The sequence below is a fragment of the Leuciscus leuciscus genome (genome assembly GCF_965113295.1).
Source record: "Leuciscus leuciscus genome assembly, chromosome: 13".
Lineage (NCBI taxonomy): Eukaryota > Metazoa > Chordata > Actinopteri > Cypriniformes > Leuciscidae > Leuciscus > Leuciscus leuciscus.
This window is the reverse complement of record NC_138737.1, coordinates 18610822-18633363: the sequence shown is the minus strand read 5'-3', so window position 1 is coordinate 18633363 and position 22542 is coordinate 18610822. Positions and strand designations below refer to the sequence as shown.

At 40.4% G+C, this 22542-nt stretch overlaps 1 protein-coding gene across 1 annotated transcript; it reads left to right on the top strand.

Moving 5' to 3' along the window:
- Positions 1 to 2076: 2076 nt before the first annotated feature.
- lipg (lipase, endothelial) lies at positions 2077 to 9161 on the top strand. The gene is made up of 10 exons (XM_082188649.1): positions 2077 to 2310; positions 5117 to 5301; positions 5550 to 5729; positions 6608 to 6719; positions 6824 to 7048; positions 7146 to 7388; positions 7480 to 7597; positions 7703 to 7924; positions 8031 to 8126; positions 8470 to 9161. The coding sequence occupies exons 1-10, from the start codon at positions 2208 to 2210 to the stop codon at positions 8480 to 8482; spliced, it is 1497 nt and encodes a 498-aa protein (XP_082044775.1). The 5' UTR covers positions 2077 to 2207; the 3' UTR covers positions 8483 to 9161.
- Positions 9162 to 22542: the final 13381 nt, after the last annotated feature.

Genomic DNA, 22542 nt, shown 5'->3' with positions numbered 1-22542 from the left:
TTTTCCATGACTGTGGGAAACTATCATTTTACCTAAACTTTTCTTTTGCTTCTTGCACTTTTCCTTGAGGAAATGCAAATCTGGATTGCATTATGTGTTGAAACTCAATAGGCCTTCAGTGTTCACTTTCCAGGCCATTTACCAAAGAGTAAAACCTTGCATGAAACAAGGATTAGTAGCCTAAAATTTTAAATCTGTTTGTTGCTCTAAAATAAAACGTGAGTGCTAAATATAGATTTTAAAGAAAATGGGGAAAATAGAATGATCCAGGTTTGTAAATGTGTTTGACCTGTAACACTAACCCAAATGTATTGTTGCATAACAGGGTAAATTGAAATATATCCATCCCCCTGAAACAAGCGTGTTGTGCAATGCTATTTTAGAATTGCAGATGTTTTATATATATAATTTATAAATTATCATTGAGTTTGTTATAATTTTTATTCATATTTTCAATCAGTTTTTATTTATATTTTAATTTTAGTTTAAGTTTTAGTAATTTTGTTGTGTGTTTTTGTTCTATCGTTTTTTTATGTATATATAGTTTTAATTAATTTTATTTTTATTTTTTGTTAAGTAGGCTACATCAAGTTAAATGAAATTAAAATGAGAATTTTTTTTTATATTTTATTTTATATTTTATTTTATTTCAGTAAATGTTTATTTAATTTAAAGTAGCCTAATAAAAAACAAATGTTATGGTTTTAGTTTTAGTTAACCATAATAAACCTGGTGCACAGATTCATATCTGTCACATTCTATAAGCTTGCATGAGATACAATTTAGCCTAAAGCATAACTGTTGCAGGAAATGCTACATTTATTAGTCTGTTTTGATGAAACACGAACTAAATTAATGGGTCAATATTTTTGATGTCCAAATGTCCAACTTCTATGCCACAGACAGAAAGTGGCCGATGAATAATGTGTTTTTGTTAAGCTCTATAGCTCTTTAGTATGCAGCCCTTGTCTTATGCACAGGCTTCATCAGGGCGTTTTCTAAAAGAGAATCCACTATATAAATGGAGGGAGGGGGCCAAGCTTTTTATATGACCCACTTGGATTTCACCAACATCCAGTAGCTAGTTCTAATTTTATGTTTGTCAAAATCATCTAAGACAAAGTTTGTCATCTTGACACTTCTGGCCAATAGCTGCCGTGTAATGTTTCATCGCATAAGACCTCTGTTGTCCTATGATGAAGAAATTAGTCGTTTAGCCTAAACAACTTGTGAATGTAGGTACATATTTTGGTAATTTCAAACATATCTCTGTGTGACTTTACCCCAATGAATATTTCTCAGAGAAGGTTTGTTTTTTAAAGTTCTTAGAAGTGTTGACAATATGTTAACCTAAACCTTTACATTTCCAACATTACTGAGATTTCATTGAATAGCCTTGACCACATCTCAAAGTTTATTATTATTGAGAAGAACAATAATAATCAAGTTAAGAAGTGTTGTTAATATGGAAGATAGTTTTTTAAATAGCCTATGATGATATTTAATCTTCTAAAAAAAAAATCTAAAAAGCGAAATTCATTATTAGCCTAATTTTTGGGGTAAAAACTCAATAAAACTCCACTACCATAAATTCAGTACAATTTAGACAAAAAAATATATGATCATATTGCAATTTTAGTTTGGCGTGACAGAATTCAGGACAGTTTTGTACAACGTTTTTGAAATAACAACCAACAAACAAAATCCAAAACCTAGAAAGAGCCCCGTCTCCCCTGCATTGTAAAATCTGAACAACATGCCCCAATAGACTTTGAAACATAAACATCGCATGTTTGTCTATATTTGTAAACAAGCACAGTCATGTGCAGTGCTGATGACTCGTTAACCGTTGGTATGGTATGCTCCGTGCGTCAGTCACAGCACGAGACCCGGGAGGCATAGGGTTAACAGTGGCGTGAGAAAAGAATGTGTGCCAGTCTTTGACAAACTTACAACTCATTCAAACGTATATGCCACGCCCTCAGCGTAGACGCAGGGGCTTGACCAATTAGAGAGAAAGAATTTTGTCGTCGATATCTGCCGATGGTCAGATGACTGAAAAAAACTATTTAAAACTCTAATGAGCAACCTGATACAGGTTCATATACTTTCCTGGCACCTCTCAGTGAAGGATTAATTCGTAAAACTTCCTCAGTTACTAAAGTTTGTCAAAATAATAACTAAAGTATTTTACAGCTCTGAACATTATGTTAGAAAAATCTATAAGAATCGCAATTTGCTTGTGTTTTATCCTGTGCCATTCATTCAGTGCCATAGCTGCTGCGCCCGGCGAGAACGCTCACTCGAAAGGTAAGAGGACTCTTTTAAGTCTTTAGTTTACTAAATAATTGCTGTTAACGGATTTTCAATACTAAGCGTTTACTTTAGTGTGCAAAATTTCCTCATTGTTTAATATTTTTAAGCTTTTCTGTTTACAATCATTCTCTTCGCGGACAATGGCCAACAGTCCCGATTTCATTCAAACTGTAATTGAGAAACGCGTTTTTCTCACATTCTCAAAATGACTACGTGAATGAACCTGTCAATGAAAAAGAATATGGCAAGCCGTTTTAGCTTAAATTGTACCCAGCGTTACTCGTCGTAATTGCATTTTTACTAGTAAGAATTCAATTAGAGAGCTCTACAATTCAATTCTTACTAGTAGCAATTACAATTAGAGAGCTCTCCAATTCAATTACTACTAGTAAGAATTACAATTACAGAGCTCTCTAATTCAATTATTACTAGTAAGAATTACAATTACAGAGCTCTCTAATTCAGTTCTTACTAGTAACAATTCCAATTAGAGAGCTCTACAAATGAATTTTTACAAGTCATATGTCTCCATTGACTTCCATTCATTTTTAATTACGGAGCTGTACAATGGAATTGTTACTAGTAAGAATTACAATTAGAGAGCTCTACAACTGAATTGTTACTAGTAAGAATGCAATTGCAGAGCTCTTTAATTCAATTCTTACTAGTAACAATTTAAATAGAGAGCTCTCTAATCCAATTCTTACTAGTAACAATTCCAATTAGAGAGCTCTCTAATTCAGTTGTTACTAGTAAGAATGTAATTGCAGAGCTCTTTAATTCAATTACAGAGCTCTGCAATTATACATATCTTTAATTCATATTTTTACTAGTAAAAATTCAATTAGAGAGCTCTGTAATTGCATTCTTACTAGTAAGAATTTAATTTGAGAGCTCTCTAATTGTAATTGTTACTAGTAATAATTCAATTGTAGAGCTCTCTAATTGTAATTCTTACTAGTAACAATTCAATTGTAGAGCTCTCTAATTGTAATTCTTACTAGTAACAATTCAATTGTAGAGCTCTCTAATTGTAATTCTTACTAGTAACAATTCAATTGTAGAGCTCCGTAATTAAAAATGAATGGAAGTCAATGGAGACATACGACTAGTAAAAATTCATTTGTAGAGCTCTCTAATTGTAATTGTTACTAGTAAGAATTGAATTAGAGAGCTCTGTAATTGTAATTCTTACTAGTAATAATTGAATTAGAGAGCTCTATAATTGTAATTCTTACTAGTAATAATTGAATTGGAGAGCTCTCTAATTGTAATTGCTACTAGTAAGAATTGAATTGTAGAGCTCTCTAATTGAATTCTTACTAGTAAAAATGCAATTACGACGAGTAACGCTGGGTACAATTTAAGCTAAAACAGCTTGCCATAAAAGAAAAAAACTTAAATGAATGACATGAAAGTTTAAATATCCGCTTTCTTTGACGTGTCGGTGACTCACAAAAGCAAAACCCGGACAATCCACTTTCTTTAGGATGTGCCCTTTAAACAAACGTCCAGACAAGTCCACGTTTTATCACCGATCTGCCGCGTTGTCGACCGCAATGACTTTGTGCTGGAAACTATATGACTTTTAAACGACTTGCCTGCATGAGCGGGGGGTTTAAAAAATTAATAAATAAAGTAATTATTACTTTAACGTTTGTGAACAATGAACGTTTGGAATACCGGTGGAGCGCCTTAACATAATTTGTTAAAAAGTGTTACTCCGTGTTTTTGCTCGATTTGATGTAAAGGTACCATATTTTATAACAGTAAGTTTTAAACATTAACTTCATGCATGTATGTAATACACACACACACACACCTTATGACAATTAACCATGGTTTTATTATGGTAAAAGTTTAACCATGTTTTTTAGTGGATCAGTTACCATTTGTATAGCCACAGTTTTACTACAAATACTATGGTAAGTGTATCAAAACCATGGTTAATTTGTGGTTACCATGGTTTAACTACAATAACATGTTTTTTTGGTTTTATTTGTAGTAAAACCATGGTTAATTTTCGTAAGGTGTGTGTGTGTGTATACAGTGGATCAAAACCTTTCATCAAAGTTATACATGAATTTTTAACAAAACCTGTTCTTGTCTTAGGACAACTTTGAGTTTGAACTTTTCTGATCCACTTCAAATATTGTGTGTATAACACATACACACACCTTACGAAAATTAACCATGGTTTTACTACGAATAAAACCAAAAAAACGATGTTACACGCATGCATGCTACACACACACACCAAAATATAGGCTAACAACAACTCGAAAAACAAAAGACCCCCTGTTTTTAAGCATTAGTCTTGTAATACAAAGATGCGAAGAATTACGACATTTACACAAAGATGTACAACTTCTATCACCTCAGGAGGATAATGTATATGATTTCACCCCTGTAGCTCATTTCTAATTGGTTAAACTGATGGTGTTTAAACACTCCAGCAACTCTTCAGCCCAAGTAAGGGAAGAAAGACCATGGTTTTATCTTCTTGATACTGCGTGGGCTGTTTGTACACTCTTACATCCCAAATCAAGACTATATTTGGCATTCTTATACTGGTCAACTGGTTCAGAGAAAACAAGTTCTGCGCTCTCTACAGTCGCTCAATTGTTCAAGCTAGTCATTAAAACGAGATGTTGTCACAAGACTTGCCATGAATGAACTCAAGCTCAACACCTTATGAAACAAATAAGCTCTTTGAAATGCCTTAAGCTCTATTTTTCCAATATTACATGTTTTAGAGATTTTACATAAACCCAATTCATCATTTTACTCCTCCTCCTAGATGATGCAAAAGACAACTTCTCTATGGATTCTGTGCGACTTCATGACCGAATCAAGTACAACATGCGAAAGTCTTTTGATCTTGAGGATGACGGCTGTTACCTCCACCCTGGGAAAAAGGAAAGCATTGAGAAGTGTGGCTTCAATGCCACAGTCAAGACCATTCTCATCATCCACGGCTGGACGGTGAGACATTCCAGATTGTCATGTGCCTATTCGACTCTTAAAAATGTTGACACCCAAGCCTCCACAGCCTTAATCTTCAGAAGGTTCCAAATATTTTATCTTTGAAACAATGATGGAGGTTTACCAGAAACTTTCTTTAATGTAGCAATACATTCACTTCTCAGGTGTAAAGTGAATATTGGAATTTCACACATGATTGCTGGAACTTTGCTGGTTTGGTTTGGTAAAGGGTATGTTATCTTTTACAGATGAGTGGGATGTTTGAGAGCTGGATGCACAAGCTGGTGGCTGCTGTTCAGAGGCGAGAGTCTGAGGCTAATGTGGTGGTGGTCAATTGGCTGGAACTGGCCCACCAACTTTACCCTGATGCCGTCAACCATACCCACCGGGTTGGGCAGAGCGTCGCTACCCTTTTGGACTGGCTCCAGGTACGTCTATATTACACATCCCGCTGGGTGTGTTTTTCTCTTTGTGTGTATTTGAGAGAACTGGCAACCGTGAAAACTCTGCTTGTGGCCTTATACATTGGTTCTTTGTTGGTATTATTCAGCTTTTCTCAGGACAGCAGATGTCCTGGTGAAGTACAATTAGTCTTTTCCAGATGGGTCTGTTTAGTTTTTTGTTGTTGTTTGAGATGTTGGGAATTAGCCCATGGCATTATGGGTGTTCTCATGGAACAATACATATTCATGCATCAAAGCTGGGTTCCTTAGACTCTGAGGAACTCTACAAAGCAAAGATGCAAGCAGTGTAAATGAGCAGCTTGAACATATTAACCCCCCAACACAAGCACACAGATGCCCCAGCTGGCACTGAGCATGGCACAGCAATCGTGCAAAAAGCATAATGACTTCTTTACAACTCAAAGCTGCTCTCATCAGCCTTGTGGCGTCTAAAAAATCTTTTCCCTCAGATAAAGTTTATAGCACATTTTATATTTTGAAGGAAGTTAGACAAAGCACACAAATAAATAATTTATACTGAACAATAATATTTACTATTATTAATATCTGTTTTGCAGGATCTAAAAAAACTGTTTAGAAATGTACCTATTGGATAGTTAATTTCTTTTTAGAAAATTTCACCTTCTGAATTTAGTTGGATGAAGCAAGCAAATAAATATTTTGCCTATTTCATTTAAATAAGTTTTAGAATTTTTAATTTAGTTACATGAAAGAAAGAAATAACAATAAATAAGAAAAATAATTAATACAATTATATTATTCTATTTAATACTTATTAACAATAATAATAATAATAATAATAATAATATTTTTTAAATTGAATGTATGTCTATATTTGATAGGAAGAAGAGAAGCTACAGCTTGAGGACGTGCACATGATTGGATACAGTCTTGGGGCTCATGTTGCTGGATATGCTGGAACGTTTGTAAAAGGGAATATTGGACGTATAACTGGTGAGGTTTTTTCTTTTTTCTTTTCAAAACAAAGCTTTGGAATTGCTTAGTCTTTTTGCACACATTGAGGCCTAAATATCTAAATCTCTGTCCTTTTTGAACAGGTTTAGATCCAGCTGGCCCCATGTTCGAGGGGACGGAGTCCCATAAGCGGCTTTCTCCGGATGATGCAGACTTTGTCGATGTCCTGCACACATACACACGGGGAGCTTTGGGAGTCAGTATTGGGATCCAGGAGCCAATTGGGCACATTGATATATATCCCAATGGTGGGGATGTACAACCAGGCTGTTCTTTAGGAGATGTGCTATCCACTGCTGCTGCAGGAAGTAAGTTCTTCAGTTTTGTTGCTGTTTTGGCAATTTCCAATTCTCTTTTCATGGTTGCAAACCATCATTTGACCACATCTGTCTTGTCACCACACAGACTTTGTGGAAGTCATGAAGTGTGAGCATGAGCGGGCAGTGCATCTCTTTGTGGACTCCCTCATGAACAAGGACCACGTGAGCTACGCCTTTCAATGTACCGACCCTGATCGCTTCAAGAAGGGCATTTGTCTCAGCTGCAGGAAGAACCGCTGCAACAGCATTGGTTACAACTCCAAGAAAATGCGTAAGAGGAGAAACAGCAAGATGTACCTGAAGACTCGCGCGGACACGCCTTTTGGCGGTAAGTAATTATAGCGTCCTTTCAAAGTCACATACTGTAATGATGAGTCACTTTGCTTGTTGCAATATTAAACTGGTTCTTTTCTCTACAGGTTACCACTACCAGATGAAGATGCATGTGTTCGACAGGAAGAATGCAGATTCAGATCCCACTTTCTACGTCAAACTACACGGATCCCATAATGATACCAATAACCTCAGCGTAGACATGTAAGAAGCTCATGATTAAGATTATATTGCAAAAATATTCTCCAATTTTGAATGTGAAAGCAACTTCAGTAAGGTTCAAATCTGACCTGGCATCTCTTTTCACAGTGCTGAAGGAGTTGGTCTGAACCTCACAAACACATTTCTCGTCTTCACGGAAGATGACATCGGTGACCTGCTAAAAATTTCACTTCGCTGGGAAGGCCCTTCCGAATCCTGGACGTCCATAATGAAATACATGAAGTCATCATTATGGTCCTGGTCGAGTAAACGGGACAAAGTTTTGGAGGTTCGGAGGATCAGAGTCAAAGCAGGAGAAACGCAGAAGAAGTAAGTCTTGGAGCTCATTGGTTGCGAATTTGTGAAATGACTAATTTTACACCTTTTTTGTTTTTGTTCTTTGTTTGTTAATATTGTAATATTGTTTCTTTCACAGGTTCACCTTCTGTACTGAGGAGACTGAGATCTCGCCAGGGCAAGAGATTACATTTGTTAAATGTCGTGATGGGTGGGAAGTAAAACCTAGGAAACGGTATGTATGTATGCATGTCGACTATTCACATTATGCATTATTGTGTGTATGTATATATATATATATATTCAGTTCAGCCCCAAACTATATGTTTAACTTGTGTATCTATGCACAAGTTATTTACAAATATAAATATAATTATATTATAATGCGTATGTATGTAAGTAAATGTGTATGTTTATATTAATATTTATTCATTCAGTTCAGCCCCAAACTATATGTTTAACTTGTGTATCTATGCACAAGTTATTTACAAATATAAATATTATATTATAATGCGTATGTATGTATGTATGTAAGTAAATATGTGTATGTTTATATTAATATTTATTCATTTTTGCAGATTGCACTACTGAGAGGAAGCACTGTTACCCAGGGACCCAAGGTGGCACAGGGCCTGAGCACTTTTGTTTGATTTGGTACACATTTTGTGGGATAAGGCACCATATCTGTTTCGGTGAGTAGAACACAACTCGTGCTGCTCATGGCCAGCTCAGATGGGTGATGATTGCTGGTTACTGGACTTGCTCAGGGCATTTTCTTTTTCTACCAGTGGGCTGTTTTGGATGGTTTGAGATTCTAGGTCTTCATCTTTTGATACTATTTGTATGTTTTCTATTGTTGCATTCAGAACATCCGTTTTATGGATCTCAGACTCTTCCTTAACAACGCAATGCTTGTTATATATATTTTTGTAAGTTTTTAATTTATGAAGAAAACAAAAAAAGCACTGTAAAACCAAGCTTATTTATCAACCTAATGCACACCTTGTACCAAGGCATAAATTAATTCTCTCTCAAGTTGTCTGGTGACCACTTTTACATGTGTATGTGTCTGTGGATTTCAATAGAAGGATTTTATGTGAATTCACAGTATTATTTAAGGTCAGAAGAATGGAGAGAGCCGTTCTGTTTGTCTTCGTAAAAATGTTGCACATTTTTGTGCCTTGTTTTGTACATGTTTTGTACATGTTTTGTGTATATAATGTTTATATAAAATGTAAGAATAATTTGTAATAAAATTACCTTGGATCCACTTGTCGTTTATAGATGTTATTGGTATGATGCATTCTATTAACAAATGTGTTTTGAAAGGATGGTGTGGTATTAATACTATTCATTTTGAATGCTGAGTATTACTTTTGCATAATACTTTTGTATAACTTACAGTATGCTGATTTGCATTTATGCATCTTGAGTATAAAATATGCCATAATCCAGAGTCTGTCAATTTGCTTGCCTAAGGAACAGCCTCTGTGACGGAATGGTAGTGAAAAGTGACATAGCAACTTCAGCTTGTAAATTATCTAATGTCATTCCAAACCGGTGTGACTGACTTTCTTCCGTGGAAGACAAAAGAAGAATTCATAAACCTTGCTAGTTGCTCTTTGAAATTACAGAGGACTGAAGACCACAATCTTCTAAAAGATTTAAAAGCATCATGAATGTGGTTCACATTCAGAATCTTGCTATATATCCTGCATCAGTGAGTTAAACCTGATCATGTATCAGACTGGTTTTGTGAACTGGATCTGTCCTGAAAAGATCCAACTCAGAAGAATGATTTGTTCATGAATCAAACATTGCATTTACTATACTTTTATGGTGGTTTAGCATCCTTTTTGATACTTGAAAACTTCAAGAAGACCCCCATTCATTGAAACAGCACGGAAAAGAACAGAGTGGTCATCCAAGTTTCTTCTTCTATAGGAAATTAAGTCGTACATGTTTGGAAAAAACATGCCCCACGCCTTGGGACCAGTCCTTATCAGCAGCCATAAATACTAATAGTATCTCTTTTTTTTTTTTTGAAGGAATAAATAGACTAGAAATAGTCTAGAGTTTTACTAGAAGTTTCCTTCTCTTCAGAGGAGTGATCTAGAATCTTCTTGCAGTGCTGTTTGTGTGTGCTGCTTTCAGGAATGCTAAACCAGTTAAGTATTTCTGGAGAAAAACCTCTCAGGAATGTTGAAATCTTACCGGACGATTTATCAGTTACTAGTGTAAAAGGAAGCGTCAAGACACCAAAGAAATAATTGTGAATGAGGTGATGAGAAACCGGAAATATCTGTTATCTGACACAATGGTTTCAGTGGATAATGCTGATACGTTACAGTAGGAACATTCTCACTGCATCTCCAAGCAAATGACGTATAATTTATATCAGAGTAAATCTTTTCCTATATGATAATTAGGAAATACACATGGAAAGTCGAACCCTGAACCTAACCGTAACACATGTAGTTACTTTATTTTACAAAGTAGTGCACGTACTGTAAAATAAAGTGGTTAAGCAATGAGAACGGTTTGCCCCAACGGTGGAAAAACACTGGCTCATCAAGAAGAGCACGTCACGTAGGGGAGAGCGGGGCACAACCTAACGCTTTTTGACTGTCTCAGTTTGTGTAAACCTTCAGAGTGTTTCTTTTTTCCTTCATCAATTTCACACATGTATAGTACAATTATGTGGGTTTGTTTTATTAATACAGTGTATACTTTTTTCTTGATTTACCCCAAAAGAATAGAAGTGAACTGTGACAACATGCCCCAGAGGTGGGGTACATTGTAACATGTAAGGGGCACATAGTAACATGGCCATATGACTGATTAAAATGTTATCTGATCAAAAACTCAAATACAAGACAAACTAAAATATTTTCTCAATAAAATACAATTATTAACTTTTTCATATAAAATAATGCTATTTTTTAATAATAAAAAAATTAACTAATTTTTGAGTTTAACAACAAACACACCGTAAAACACAGCTAGACAGCTACTGTAGTTCAAAACATATAATAATTAATAATTTCTGAACATTGACTCAGTCTTTATTCACCTTTCTCCTCAATGTTTCTCAATATAATTCATAAAAGTATAGAATAGAATAGCATTGTTCTAATAGGGGCATTGTTCTAATAACGTTCCCCATCTGCGCAACTGATTTAAACCTAGTGTCTTCTGCTAGTTAGCGAAGCATTAAAGAATTATCTCAACTGTTAAATTTACTTTTGCTATAATTAAATAAATGTTTAGTGATATCTTCCAAATATTTCTGAATTTTTTTCTCTATATTGTGTTGATATGGCAACTAGTACATACATACACTAAGTTTCATCATGCTAGCATGTGTGGAAGTATTTGAGAAACAAGTGTATTACAACTAGCCCGCATTAGTTTGTGCCCCGCTCACCCCTATGTCAGCGGTCAGACAATGTCAGGCACCCTTGAGATAAAGCTTGCTAATGTAATTGTTGACAAAACATGCAGTGCTCGTGTGATGTATAGGTTATAAGCAGAACATGCTCCATGACTGCATACCCTTTGATGGCAGAGAGCAGAATGTTCCATTCAACCTTCTCCGAATGCTTTGTTTCGTCATGCAACAGGCCGTTGTGCAAACACAAGAGACCTCCTTGTCCAGCTGTGCAGCATGTGCCTTAAGCAGAACTGACCTGCCGAGAAACACATGTTCTCATTGTCATTTTAAACCTGTGAACGTGTACACAACATATTGATTGACTGGTAGTAATGCTACTCAAGTAACTATTCAAACACAATGCACTTGGCACGTTACCTATTGCTCAATGTACATTATGTGGGTGCAGAATGATGTATGAAGGAGATTATTGATGAATAATTATTCTTTGTGCTGTATATATTACATCTGATGGCTGTAATAAGGCGCACTACGAAAGGAATAGGGAAACAAAAATGTCTTTATTAAATCTACACAGAACACTCAGGAGATTGAAGCAGAAGGACGTAACTTAACCACATAAACAATGACAACAAAGGACACAGAACTAAGGAAACTTTGTGCTTAAATACGTGCATGGGGAACATAATCAAGGTGAACAGAAACAGGTGTAGGGAAACTAACTAAAACTCAGGCAGGCAAAACAGGAACAGAACTTTTTTTATATTGCCTTTTTTTTCAGTTTTAGATAGATTTAGTTTTTATTTATTTTCGGTTAATCATTTTTAAACTTAAAGCTGCAGTACGTAGTTTTTCCTCTTTGTCGCCATCTCTGTTCGAAATCTGCAACTGCAGGTATTCGCGGAATTATCAACTTTACGTGTGTTGTGCCTCGGCACTAGCCTGGTTGACACCAGACCCTTCTCAGTTGTAACTGAGAGTGGGTCTGGGGAAGGTTCATTCACAGCCCATTTCCAAAGGGGCGTCACCAACGGACGTCGCTCAAATTCCTCTGGGCGCAATTGGATAGACCTAAAACCAATCAGAGTGATCGTCATCGTGTAAAGCCCGCCTAAACGTTTGTGATTGGTGCCTCGATTTGGAAAAATTGGAAATGGGTGTGAATGGGCTCTTGACCAGATGGACTTGCAGAGCAAATCTCAAATTTTTTCGGAAGTTCGTCAGGGTTTTCCCAGGCTACCTCGGCACGGCACAGCGCGGATGAATCCAATGTTTTGAGGAGAATGTGCGGCTGTCAGTCACCGTGACGGTGTGGATACTGTCATTCGGAATCACAGATTCGACTTTTTGGAAGTATGACCAACATAAGAATTTTCACCGGAAAATGTCATCTGAACAAGTAACATCCACTTTTGTTCTGACCAACTAAGGGGAAAAAAGCATTGCAGTAAATCGCGCTGATTAAATCTAACGATCGCTTATCATATGACGTCAAACTGTGCAAATTAGACTTTGTTCTCAAATTGTTAATGTTAACAACATCAGCATTGCATGACTACATTTCATGTGTATTAGGGCTACCTGTAGTTCAGTACTCTGTAACTGTATGAATTAAGCGAACAAGTGCGCTACTGTTACATAATTGAACCATTGAAATGTCTTACCTGTGCAGCAGAAAAAAAGCCGTCTCTGCGTCCGTTTCGAACCCCTTCAAAACAGGGAGTTCACGCCACCTTTCAAAAGCCCTTCCGATATTTATCCTTGTTTTCGCATGGGCCCGGGTGCAGTCTCTTTTTTTCTGTAGCCACTCTGAAGTCTTTTGCATTTTACAACAGGTGAATCTCCAGTTGTCACTGGTGATTGATTTGAACCTTTCTGGATCCGCCATCAAATTGAAAAGTTTAATTATATCAAGTGCTGTGAGAAAAGGCTATAAATCTCCACCTCTAACCCCCTCACACACAATAGCCTATACTAGCTGAGACACCTTCTTTATGTGTACAGATGTGACTTAATGACGCAAAGACATGCTCGGATTTCCCGTGGAAATCGTACTCGGTTACTAACGTAACCTCGGTTCTCTCTAGAAGAGGGAACGAGTACTGCGTAAGATATCTTACGCTAGGGGGAAAATCCTTTTCCGCGAGATATTGAAGCCAAAAATTATCCTTAATTTTGTAATAATGCAAAACGCGTTGCAGCAGCAATGCAGACATAGGCGAGACAGCTCGCGCGCCTATTGGCTGCTCTGCGGCAACTGCAGCAGCCTATCGAGCGAGGCCTGGCGTGACGTCAGACCCAATCAGGGCACTTCGCGCCCGCTGCGTCACGTCCCGCCGAAATGGGCGTGGTCTAGGCCTATAAATATCGCTCGCAGGCAGCTATTATCTGGTTTTTCATCATCGAAGCAACCAGAGCGTGTGCATGCACGGCAAGATACGCAGTACTCGTTCCCTCTTCTAGAGAGAACCGAGGTTACGTTAGTAACCGAGTACGTTCTCTTACGAGAGGTCTCTCGTACTGCGTAAGATATCTTACGCTAGGGGACCCAATGTAAAACGCCGTGCATGCTGAGATCTGACACCAAAGACCCAAGGGCGAAAGCCCGGGGTACATATAGTGCACAATCACTCAGTGAACTCACAGAGAGTCCGGGAAGAAGGAGGGGTGCAGCCTCACTTTTCCACATAAAGTAGCGTCGAAGGGACGCAAATTTCATCATACAGACAGGGCGGGGTACGGCCTGAACTGATGGGAAAAAATGTGGGTCTTACACAGTTTGCCCAGCTTTAAACTGTCGAAAATTGAGCTGTGCTCAGTAAACGCAGCATTCTGAGCTGAACGCATCAGGTCAGATAATACTGGTAGTTTAGACCGACAGCAGCCTGGCCTGCAGGGCGGGAACCTCTAGGTTATAAAACCTTATAAATGTAGACGGGGAGGCCCAGCCTGCCGCCATACAAATATCTTGCAAGGCAATCCCACTTGACCAGGCCCACGAAGAGGCCATGCCTCTTGTGGAATGCGCTCTGACACCCAAAGGGCACTGCATGCCCTTGGAGGCGTATGCCAGCGCTATAGCATCAACTATCCATCTGGATAGGCTCTGTTTCGACGCGGCTAGTCCCTTAGAACGTCCGCTAAACGAAACAAAGAGCTGTTCCGTCTGTCTGAAAACAGACGAGCGAGACACATAAGCTCGTAATGCCCTGACTGGGCAAAGGAGGCTCGCGTCTCTTTCCTCATCAGGGACCGGTAGGGCTGACAGAGAGATAATCTGCGCCCTAAACGGTGTGTTGAGGGATTTTGGAACATAACCGTGCTTAGGTTTGAGTATAACTTTTGAGTCATTGGGCCCAAACTCCATGCACGCCGCGCTCACAGAGAGCGCGTGCAGATCCCCTATGCGCTTCACTGAAGCGAGAGCCAGCAAAAACACCGTTTTGAAAGACAGGTGTTTCAAATCGATTGACTGTAAAGGCTCAAATGGCGCACCTTTCACGGCTTCCAGAACCGTAGAAAGGTCCCATACGGGGACTGAGGGAGGTCTGGGAGGATTCAGTCTCTTAGCTCCTCTAAGGAAGCGGATGACTAAATCGTTCCTTCCTATTGACTGACCAAGCGTTGTTTCTGAGAACGCTGCTATAGCCGCCACATAAACTTTGAGCGTGGAGGGGGCCCTGCCCCCATCCAACAGCTCTTGTAGGAAGGAAAGCACCTCCGTCACATCACAGTTTGTGGGTGACACACCACGGGCTGTGCACCAGCCCGAAAACACTGACCATTTCGAAGAATAGAGTCGTCTTGTAGACGGAGCTCTAGCCTGCGTGATCGTGTTTAATACTCCTTTAGGGAGTCCAACATGTACCCGTTGATGGCCCAGACATGAAGGGACCATAGTTCCGGGTGAGGATGCCAGATCGAGCCGCGGGCCTGTGAGAGGAGATCTCTCCTCACTGGTACTGGCCACGGGGCAGTACTTGCTAACTGCATCACGGCTGGGAACCAAGGTTGGTTTTTCCAGAACGGTGCTACCAGCAGTACTGAGCATCCTTCTTCCCTGATCCGTTCTATCACCTGAGGCAGGAGAGAGACGGGGGGAAAAGCATAGAGCGGGCGGCGGGGCCACACATGGGCCAGCGCGCTCCTGCTCTTGGAGAAAAATTCTTGACAGTGAGCGTTTTCTTGAGACGCAAACAGGTCCACTTCCGCTCTGCCGAATTTCTTCCACAGCAGTTGGACTGTCTGTGGGTGTAGAGACCATTCGCCTGCCGGAACATTGTTCCTGGACAGTCTGTCTGGTCCTATATTCATGATCCCTGGCACGTGCGCTGCTCTGAGCGAGCGCAGGTTGCACTGAGCCCATACCAGGAGGCGTTCTGCCAGCCTGTACAGTTTCTCGGATCTGATGCCGCCCTGGCGATTTATGTAGGACACCACAGACATGTTGTCCGAACGGACCAAGACGTGGTGACCTTTTATTTGGGGACAAAAACGCGTCAGTGCGTTGTCTACTGCCAGCATTTCGAGGCAGTTTATGTGCAGGAGCTTCTCCCGTTCTGACCACTGGCCGAAGAACGGTCTGCCCTCGAGCAGCGCTCCCCATCCCGAGGTGGACGCGTCCGTGGACACCACTTTCACCCTCGGGGAAGTCCCCAGGCTTACACCTGATTGGTACCAGTCGTTCGCTTTCCAGGGTTTCAGAGCTGTAACGCATTTCTGATTGACCCTGAGGCGAAGCAAACCGGGTGCCCACGCTTCGCGTGGGACTCGCGCTTTCAGCCAAAACTGCAGCGGGCGCATGCGGAGCAGACCCAGCTGGAGCACTGACGATGCTGAGGCCATGAGACCTAGCATCTTCTGAAATCTCTTGAGCGGGACAGACGCGCCGCAGCGAAAAGAGTTCGCTGTGCGTCGAATGTCTACCGCGCGCTGTTGTGATAGTCGCGCTATCATGGATAGTGAGTCCGGTTCTGTGCCCAGGAAAGATATTTTCTGACTGGGAGACAGGGAGCTCTTCGCCCAATTGACACTCAGACCCAAATCCTCGAGGTGATCGAGTAAAATGGTCGTGTGTTCTATGAGCACTGCGCGAGATTGCGCTAGAATCAGCCAATCGTCCAAATAGTTCAGCACTCGCATGCCTCTCATTCTGAGGGGTGCGAGCGCCGCATCCATGCACTTCGTAAATGTACGGGGTGCTAGGGACAAACCGAACGGCAGGACTGTGTACTGATATGCCTGGCCCTCGAAGGCGAATCTCAAATATCGCCTGTGACGTGACGCTATCTGTATTTGAAAACACGCGTCTTTCAGATCTATTGACACAAACCAATCTCCTTGGCGAATCTGCACAAGGATTTGCCTGGTCGTGAGCATCCTGAACTGTCGCTTCACAAGCACTTTGTTCAGTTGCCTTAGATCTAGTATGGGTCTGAGACCCCCGTCTTTTTTCGGTACCAGGAAGTATCTGCTGTATAGCCCTCCCTCGCTCTGATCTTGAGAGAGAGGTTCTATGGCCCCTTTGCTCAATAGTTTCGTCACCTCGGCTCGAAGTAGATGTGCTACTTCTGTTTTTACCGTTGTCTCGACGCGCGCCACATAGCGGCGAGGGCGTCGGCGAAACTGCAGCGAATAGCCTCTTTCTATAATGTTCAGCACCCACTTCGAAACCCCGGGTAGCTTTGCCCATGCGTCTGCATGGATAGCTAGGGGTCGAATACGAAGCGCGCTCCGCTCGCTCAGCGATGGAGAAGCTTCGGTGTGCTGTAACACAAGCGTGTCGCTCGTGACATTTGAGGCATGGGGCGCGCTGATGACAGCGGGCAGATTGCCCGCGCTCGACTCCTCTGCGGTGGTTAACCGCGAGGGGGAGGGCTGGGCGGTTCCCGTGGGAACTGTCATGTCTATGTGTGGATGTGGGCGCGGGACAGCGGGCACATTTATCACACCGAAAGCATCGTTCGCTTGCGTGAAGCGAGTGCACGTTGGTTTCGTTTTTACAGAAACCGTGAGACATGCATAACGTGGTGTTAGTGGGCACATTCACCATGTTTGAAGCGCAATCGGTCTGAGCCGATTCATGTGCGCGAGCCCTGTGTGACGGGCTGTGCTTGTGTGTAGAGATGGGCACTGGGCAGTGGGCATTCTTCTTACACATAAAGCACCATCGGCCGTGGCCGGGACACCAGAAAAAATTCACACTTATGGGATTTATCTGGGTAGCCGTAAAAACGGCGTTTGTGTGCAGGCAAGCGGGTGACAGAACCGACTTGTTTACTGCAGGATACACTGGAACAGTCACATTTACTGGAACTGAACGAGCGAGAAGTTGCCATAGAAACAGAGAGCGTCAACATGCTGGCGTTTATTGCAGGCCTGCGTGCATTACAACAGGCTTGTTCACTGCAATATTGACATTTCCAGTCGCCTGAATTCCAGAGGGGAATGGGAAATGTATAGGAAAAAGGAGGTTGGTCCGTCCGCAGCGGGACCAGAAAAACTCCCTTTTTTCCTTACGCCAGTGACGCACGGAACACCATAGAAACGGTGTTTGGGTGCAGGCGAGCGGGTTGTACAACGCGCTCGTTGGCTGCAAAATACACATCTGCAGTCGCCTTTTCAGGGAACTGACAGAGCGAGCATTGACGGCATAATTTTATCTGCCGGTAGACCCGGGGATCGAACGCGGGTCTCTCGCGTGCAAAAGCCTGAGAGTCTGCCACTGGGCCACAGGGGGAGACACATTGTAACTCAGTTAGCGCGAGTATTATAAGAGAGCGTCAACGTGCTGGCGTTTGTTTGCAGGCATGCGTGTATTACAACAGGCTTGCTCACTGCAATACAGACATTTCCAGTCGCCCGAACTTCAGAGGGGAATGAGAAATGTACGAGAAAGAGGAGGTCGGTCCATCCGCGGGGGGACCAGAAAACGCTCTTTTCTCCTTTCGCCAGTGACGCACGGAAACCATAGAAACGGTGTTTGGGTGCAGGCGAGCGGGTTGTGCAACGCGCTCGTTGGCTGCAAAATGCACGTCTGCAGTCGCTTTTCAGGGAACTGACAGAGCGAAGCATTGGCGGCATAATTTTAACTGCCGCTAGACCGGGATTCGAACTCCGGTCTCTCGTGGGAAAAACCAATGATTCCGCCACTGAGCCACAGGGGGGGAACGCAAAGGTTTTCGGATGCACGAGCATATAAGAGCGTCACATGCTTTCTTCGGCGTATGCTTGCAGGCGCGCTTGTATTAAAACAGGCTCGCCTGCTGCAATATTGATATTTCCAGTCGCACGATCAGGGAACTGGGAATATGTATGAGAAATTGAAGGTCAGTCCATCCTCGGAGGGACTAAAAAACACATCTTTCTCCTTTCGCCGGTGAGTGACGCATGAATGGGGCGCAGAAGGCAGGGTAGCTTTCTTATAACGTAAAGAAAAACTAACCCCGACCGTCCGCTTCCAGCCTCCCTTGTGAGCGGCGCAGTTTGCGCGGCTTGAACAGAGGGAGAGAGAAAGCTAGCCCCGTGACCGCCCGCTCCTGACATCCTCTGTGAGCGGCGCGGTGTGCGCGGCTCGAACAGAGGGAGAACAGGTATCGTCCCCCAAGCAGGCAAGGCAAGCGGGCGAACCGGCAAGCTTTGCGGGTTGGGGGGGGGGCGGAGGAGCAGTCTCGGAGAAGGATGCCAGGTGAGTCCTCAGAGTCACCATAGGCAGTACCTAACTCGCAGTGAGGGCAGTCGCCGTCAGCGAGTGCGAGAGCTGCGTGATCAGGAAAAGGGGCGTCTTGAAAAAGACGCCCAGCTCTTTTAGTGCAATGGGAGTGTGTGTCGCGGCGGCGAGCACACACACATACATAAACACAGTAGCAGAGAAAGGATATAATGCCGGAAAGCGCAGCAGGAAGGCAAGGAAGGCGGCGCGGCCAGCGACTTCAGTGACTCGTCCCGCTGAAGGTGCTCTCTCTCGACGGCGCGGCTTCTAATCCAGCTCCAGCGATGCGTGTGCTTCGCTTGAAGGATGAAAAATCAGATAATAGCTGCCTGCGAGCGATATTTATAGGCCTAGACCACGCCCATTTCGGCGGGACGTGACGCAGCGGGCGCGAAGTGCCCTGATTGGGTCTGACGTCACGCCAGGCCTCGCTCGATAGGCTGCTGCAGTTGCCGCAGAGCAGCCAATAGGCGCGCGAGCTGTCTCGCCTATGTCTGCATTGCTGCTGCAACGCGTTTTGCATTATTACAAAATTAAGGATAATTTTTGGCTTCAATATCTCGCGGAAAAGGATTTTCCCCCTAGCGTAAGATATCTTACGCAGTACGAGAGACCTCTCGTAAGAGAACCACCAGTATCACTGGAATTAAAAACATTATTACAAGCTTACCGTTTTGAATCGAGCTACAGCAAGATAGTTTTGAACACTGGCTGGTTATGTATTTGCTAAAAAAAATATTTTGGATAATCTTTTAACCAAAAAAGTTACGGACTGCAGCTTTAACTCAACTTAAACTTATTTCAGTTTATTGCCAATGCAACATTTCTAATTTACGATTAGTTTGAGTTTTTATTTCAGCTTTATTTCAATTAACAGAAATGTTTTTAATAGTTTTACTGCTAGTTTTAGTTAACGATAATAATCCTGCTGTATCAGATAATTTAACTTACATGTACAGTGGCGCCAAATTATGTTTGGAATTTTTTTTAAATTGAATTGAATCAGTTACATACTGTATAGCCTAATAGAAAGCATAATCAAGACATATGAAGGGTTAGATAGTGTCAATTCAGTGGCCCTGAAGTGGCTGTTATCACCTCATTAAGTTGTGAATGTGGTGATAAGTAAAAGGAAATAGCTTTTATCTGACAGAGGTGTCACCTTTCTGATAAGACTGATATATTGCATCATTCACATTAGTGTAATGTATCTCCATGTGAATTACATACCACACTATACTGTATGTAAGTCTATAACTTTTGTAATGTTTTTTATACATTTTATTTTATAATTCATTTTAGGGACATTTTCATTTTGACAAACAACAACAATCAAAAAATAATTTATGCCTGGCATAGACTATGACCGTGGATTACATGTTAATATACTGTGTTTGGATTTTCACTCTGTCTGCTGAATGCTGTCTCACCACCACAACCAAATCATTACACTTTCATAATTTTTATAGGCTGTCACTTTATTATCACTTGTCATTATTATTATTATTAATAGTATTATTATTAAATAAAAAATGGCCAAGTGAAAGTAGGCAATGACGTCTTTAAAACAGATTGTTCACAAGAATAGGAAAATAGATTTTGGAATGTGGGTGTGTGAAAAAGAACCTGAATGTCAGTAGGGTGTGAGAATTATATATGGATTCTTGCACAAAATACTTGTATCCTTTGTGCCTCTTTACATATACGTAATGTAAAAAAAAAAAAAAATTATTTACTAAAGAAATAATAATGAAAAAAAGTTCATTGTTTTAATAAAGTGAAAGTATGGCAAAGACTTTTCTTGCGAAATAGAAATTTATTCAAGCATGTTTCTCCACAGTTTCTTCAGTTCATTGAACCCGCCTGAGCGGTTCTCGAAACTAAGTGTAACAGTCATGTATCATGTTGCTTTCTGTAAGTCAAGTACAAACAAGCAAATATTTAATTCCTCTATAAACTTCTGGGAATCACAGCTGTCGTCTCCCCCTCACCAGAGGGTTTTTATTTGATTTTCTCGAACCTGCTTACCTATGAGCACAGCCTTAGATCTTTCAGATGGTGAAGGTTGATTATATTATCCAGCATGGTGTAAATTTCAAAAGTCTATTTATAAGGATATTTTGTACATTCATCCTGTTTTGGCCACCTGTATCTAAAATCTAAGTTCGTGTTAACACTCCTTACAGTGATTCTGTCAAGTCAGATTGAGTCATTCTCTCACCCGGCTCTACTAACACTTCCTTATAGCACATGCATTATTCTCTGCTTAGAGTTGAATTACATGCAACTCTAAGCAGAGTTGCATTAACACGGTTAAAAAAAAAAATGAAGAAAAGAAATGGCAAGTATCACATTAAATGAAATGTGAAATTTTGAAATAGAAAGACTGAAATAGAGTTCTTGTAAAACATACTCCAATACACTGTAAAAATGATCAATAAGTTATGACAACATATGTTTTTTTATTGCTTTAACTCATCAAAATAAGTTAAGCAATTTTCAACTCGTTTTATAAGTAAAACAAGATTCAACTCATTTTGTTTAAGTCAGTTTAATTTAATTTCAATTTAAATTACTTAAACATCCACTTTTGATTGTAGACAGCAACTTTTTTTTTACAGTGTAATTTTTGTTTTATTTACAACTTTGAAAAAATATTTTTAGAGTGTGCTAGTGTTTAAGATTCTAAAGTAAAAAATTTTAGACAAATTATAAGACGGAAAGTTTTGATTGGACGAGCTGCACTTGAAGCTATAAACTGAGCTCACTTATACACCGAGCTGCTATAGTGCTTGGCAACCATAAACAGCCTATAGTATTAGAATAATATTTTCAGCTTTTTACTTTGACAAAAAACATAATAAAGGCAAAAATGCAGGCAGAAAACAAAAACAGTGAGAAAACAAAAGCAACAGATTTGCACACATTACAAAGACAAAACCGAACAAAGGTCTAAACTAAACTCACGGCTTAAATACACAAGATAATGAGTAATTCAGCTAGATAACAAATAATGAGTGATAAACAACTAGGTAAAAAATAATGAGTGAGAACATGGGAAACATTGGAAACAGGAACAGATTACATGAAAACAAGGTGATACAAACTAAAAGTCCATAAAACATAATGAAAACCCATGGTTGCGTTCTACTCCAAATTTGTATGCCCTTCACTCGCTAAGTTCCCTCCATCTTGTGGACTCGGATGTGTTGCTTATGTTGCACAAGTGCCCACTACTGGCGGAACTCTTTCATGAGGTTTAAATGTAACGCACTAAGCCCTCGATCACTTGGAATTCACTATGGAGCTGATTTATTATTTAAATCCCTTTTTAATTATGAATTTGTTTTATGCACCATTCTATACGCATATAAGTTGTTGGAGAAAATATCTAAAATCCTATAGAAATGTGAGCTGTTGGAGAAAAATAAAATTTACACAAATGGAAAAAATATATATCAATAGTATAAACTTTGGCTGTGAACATAAGATGGCTACAAGTATTAAGCGATTAAATCTCAACGTAATTAATATATCATATACTGT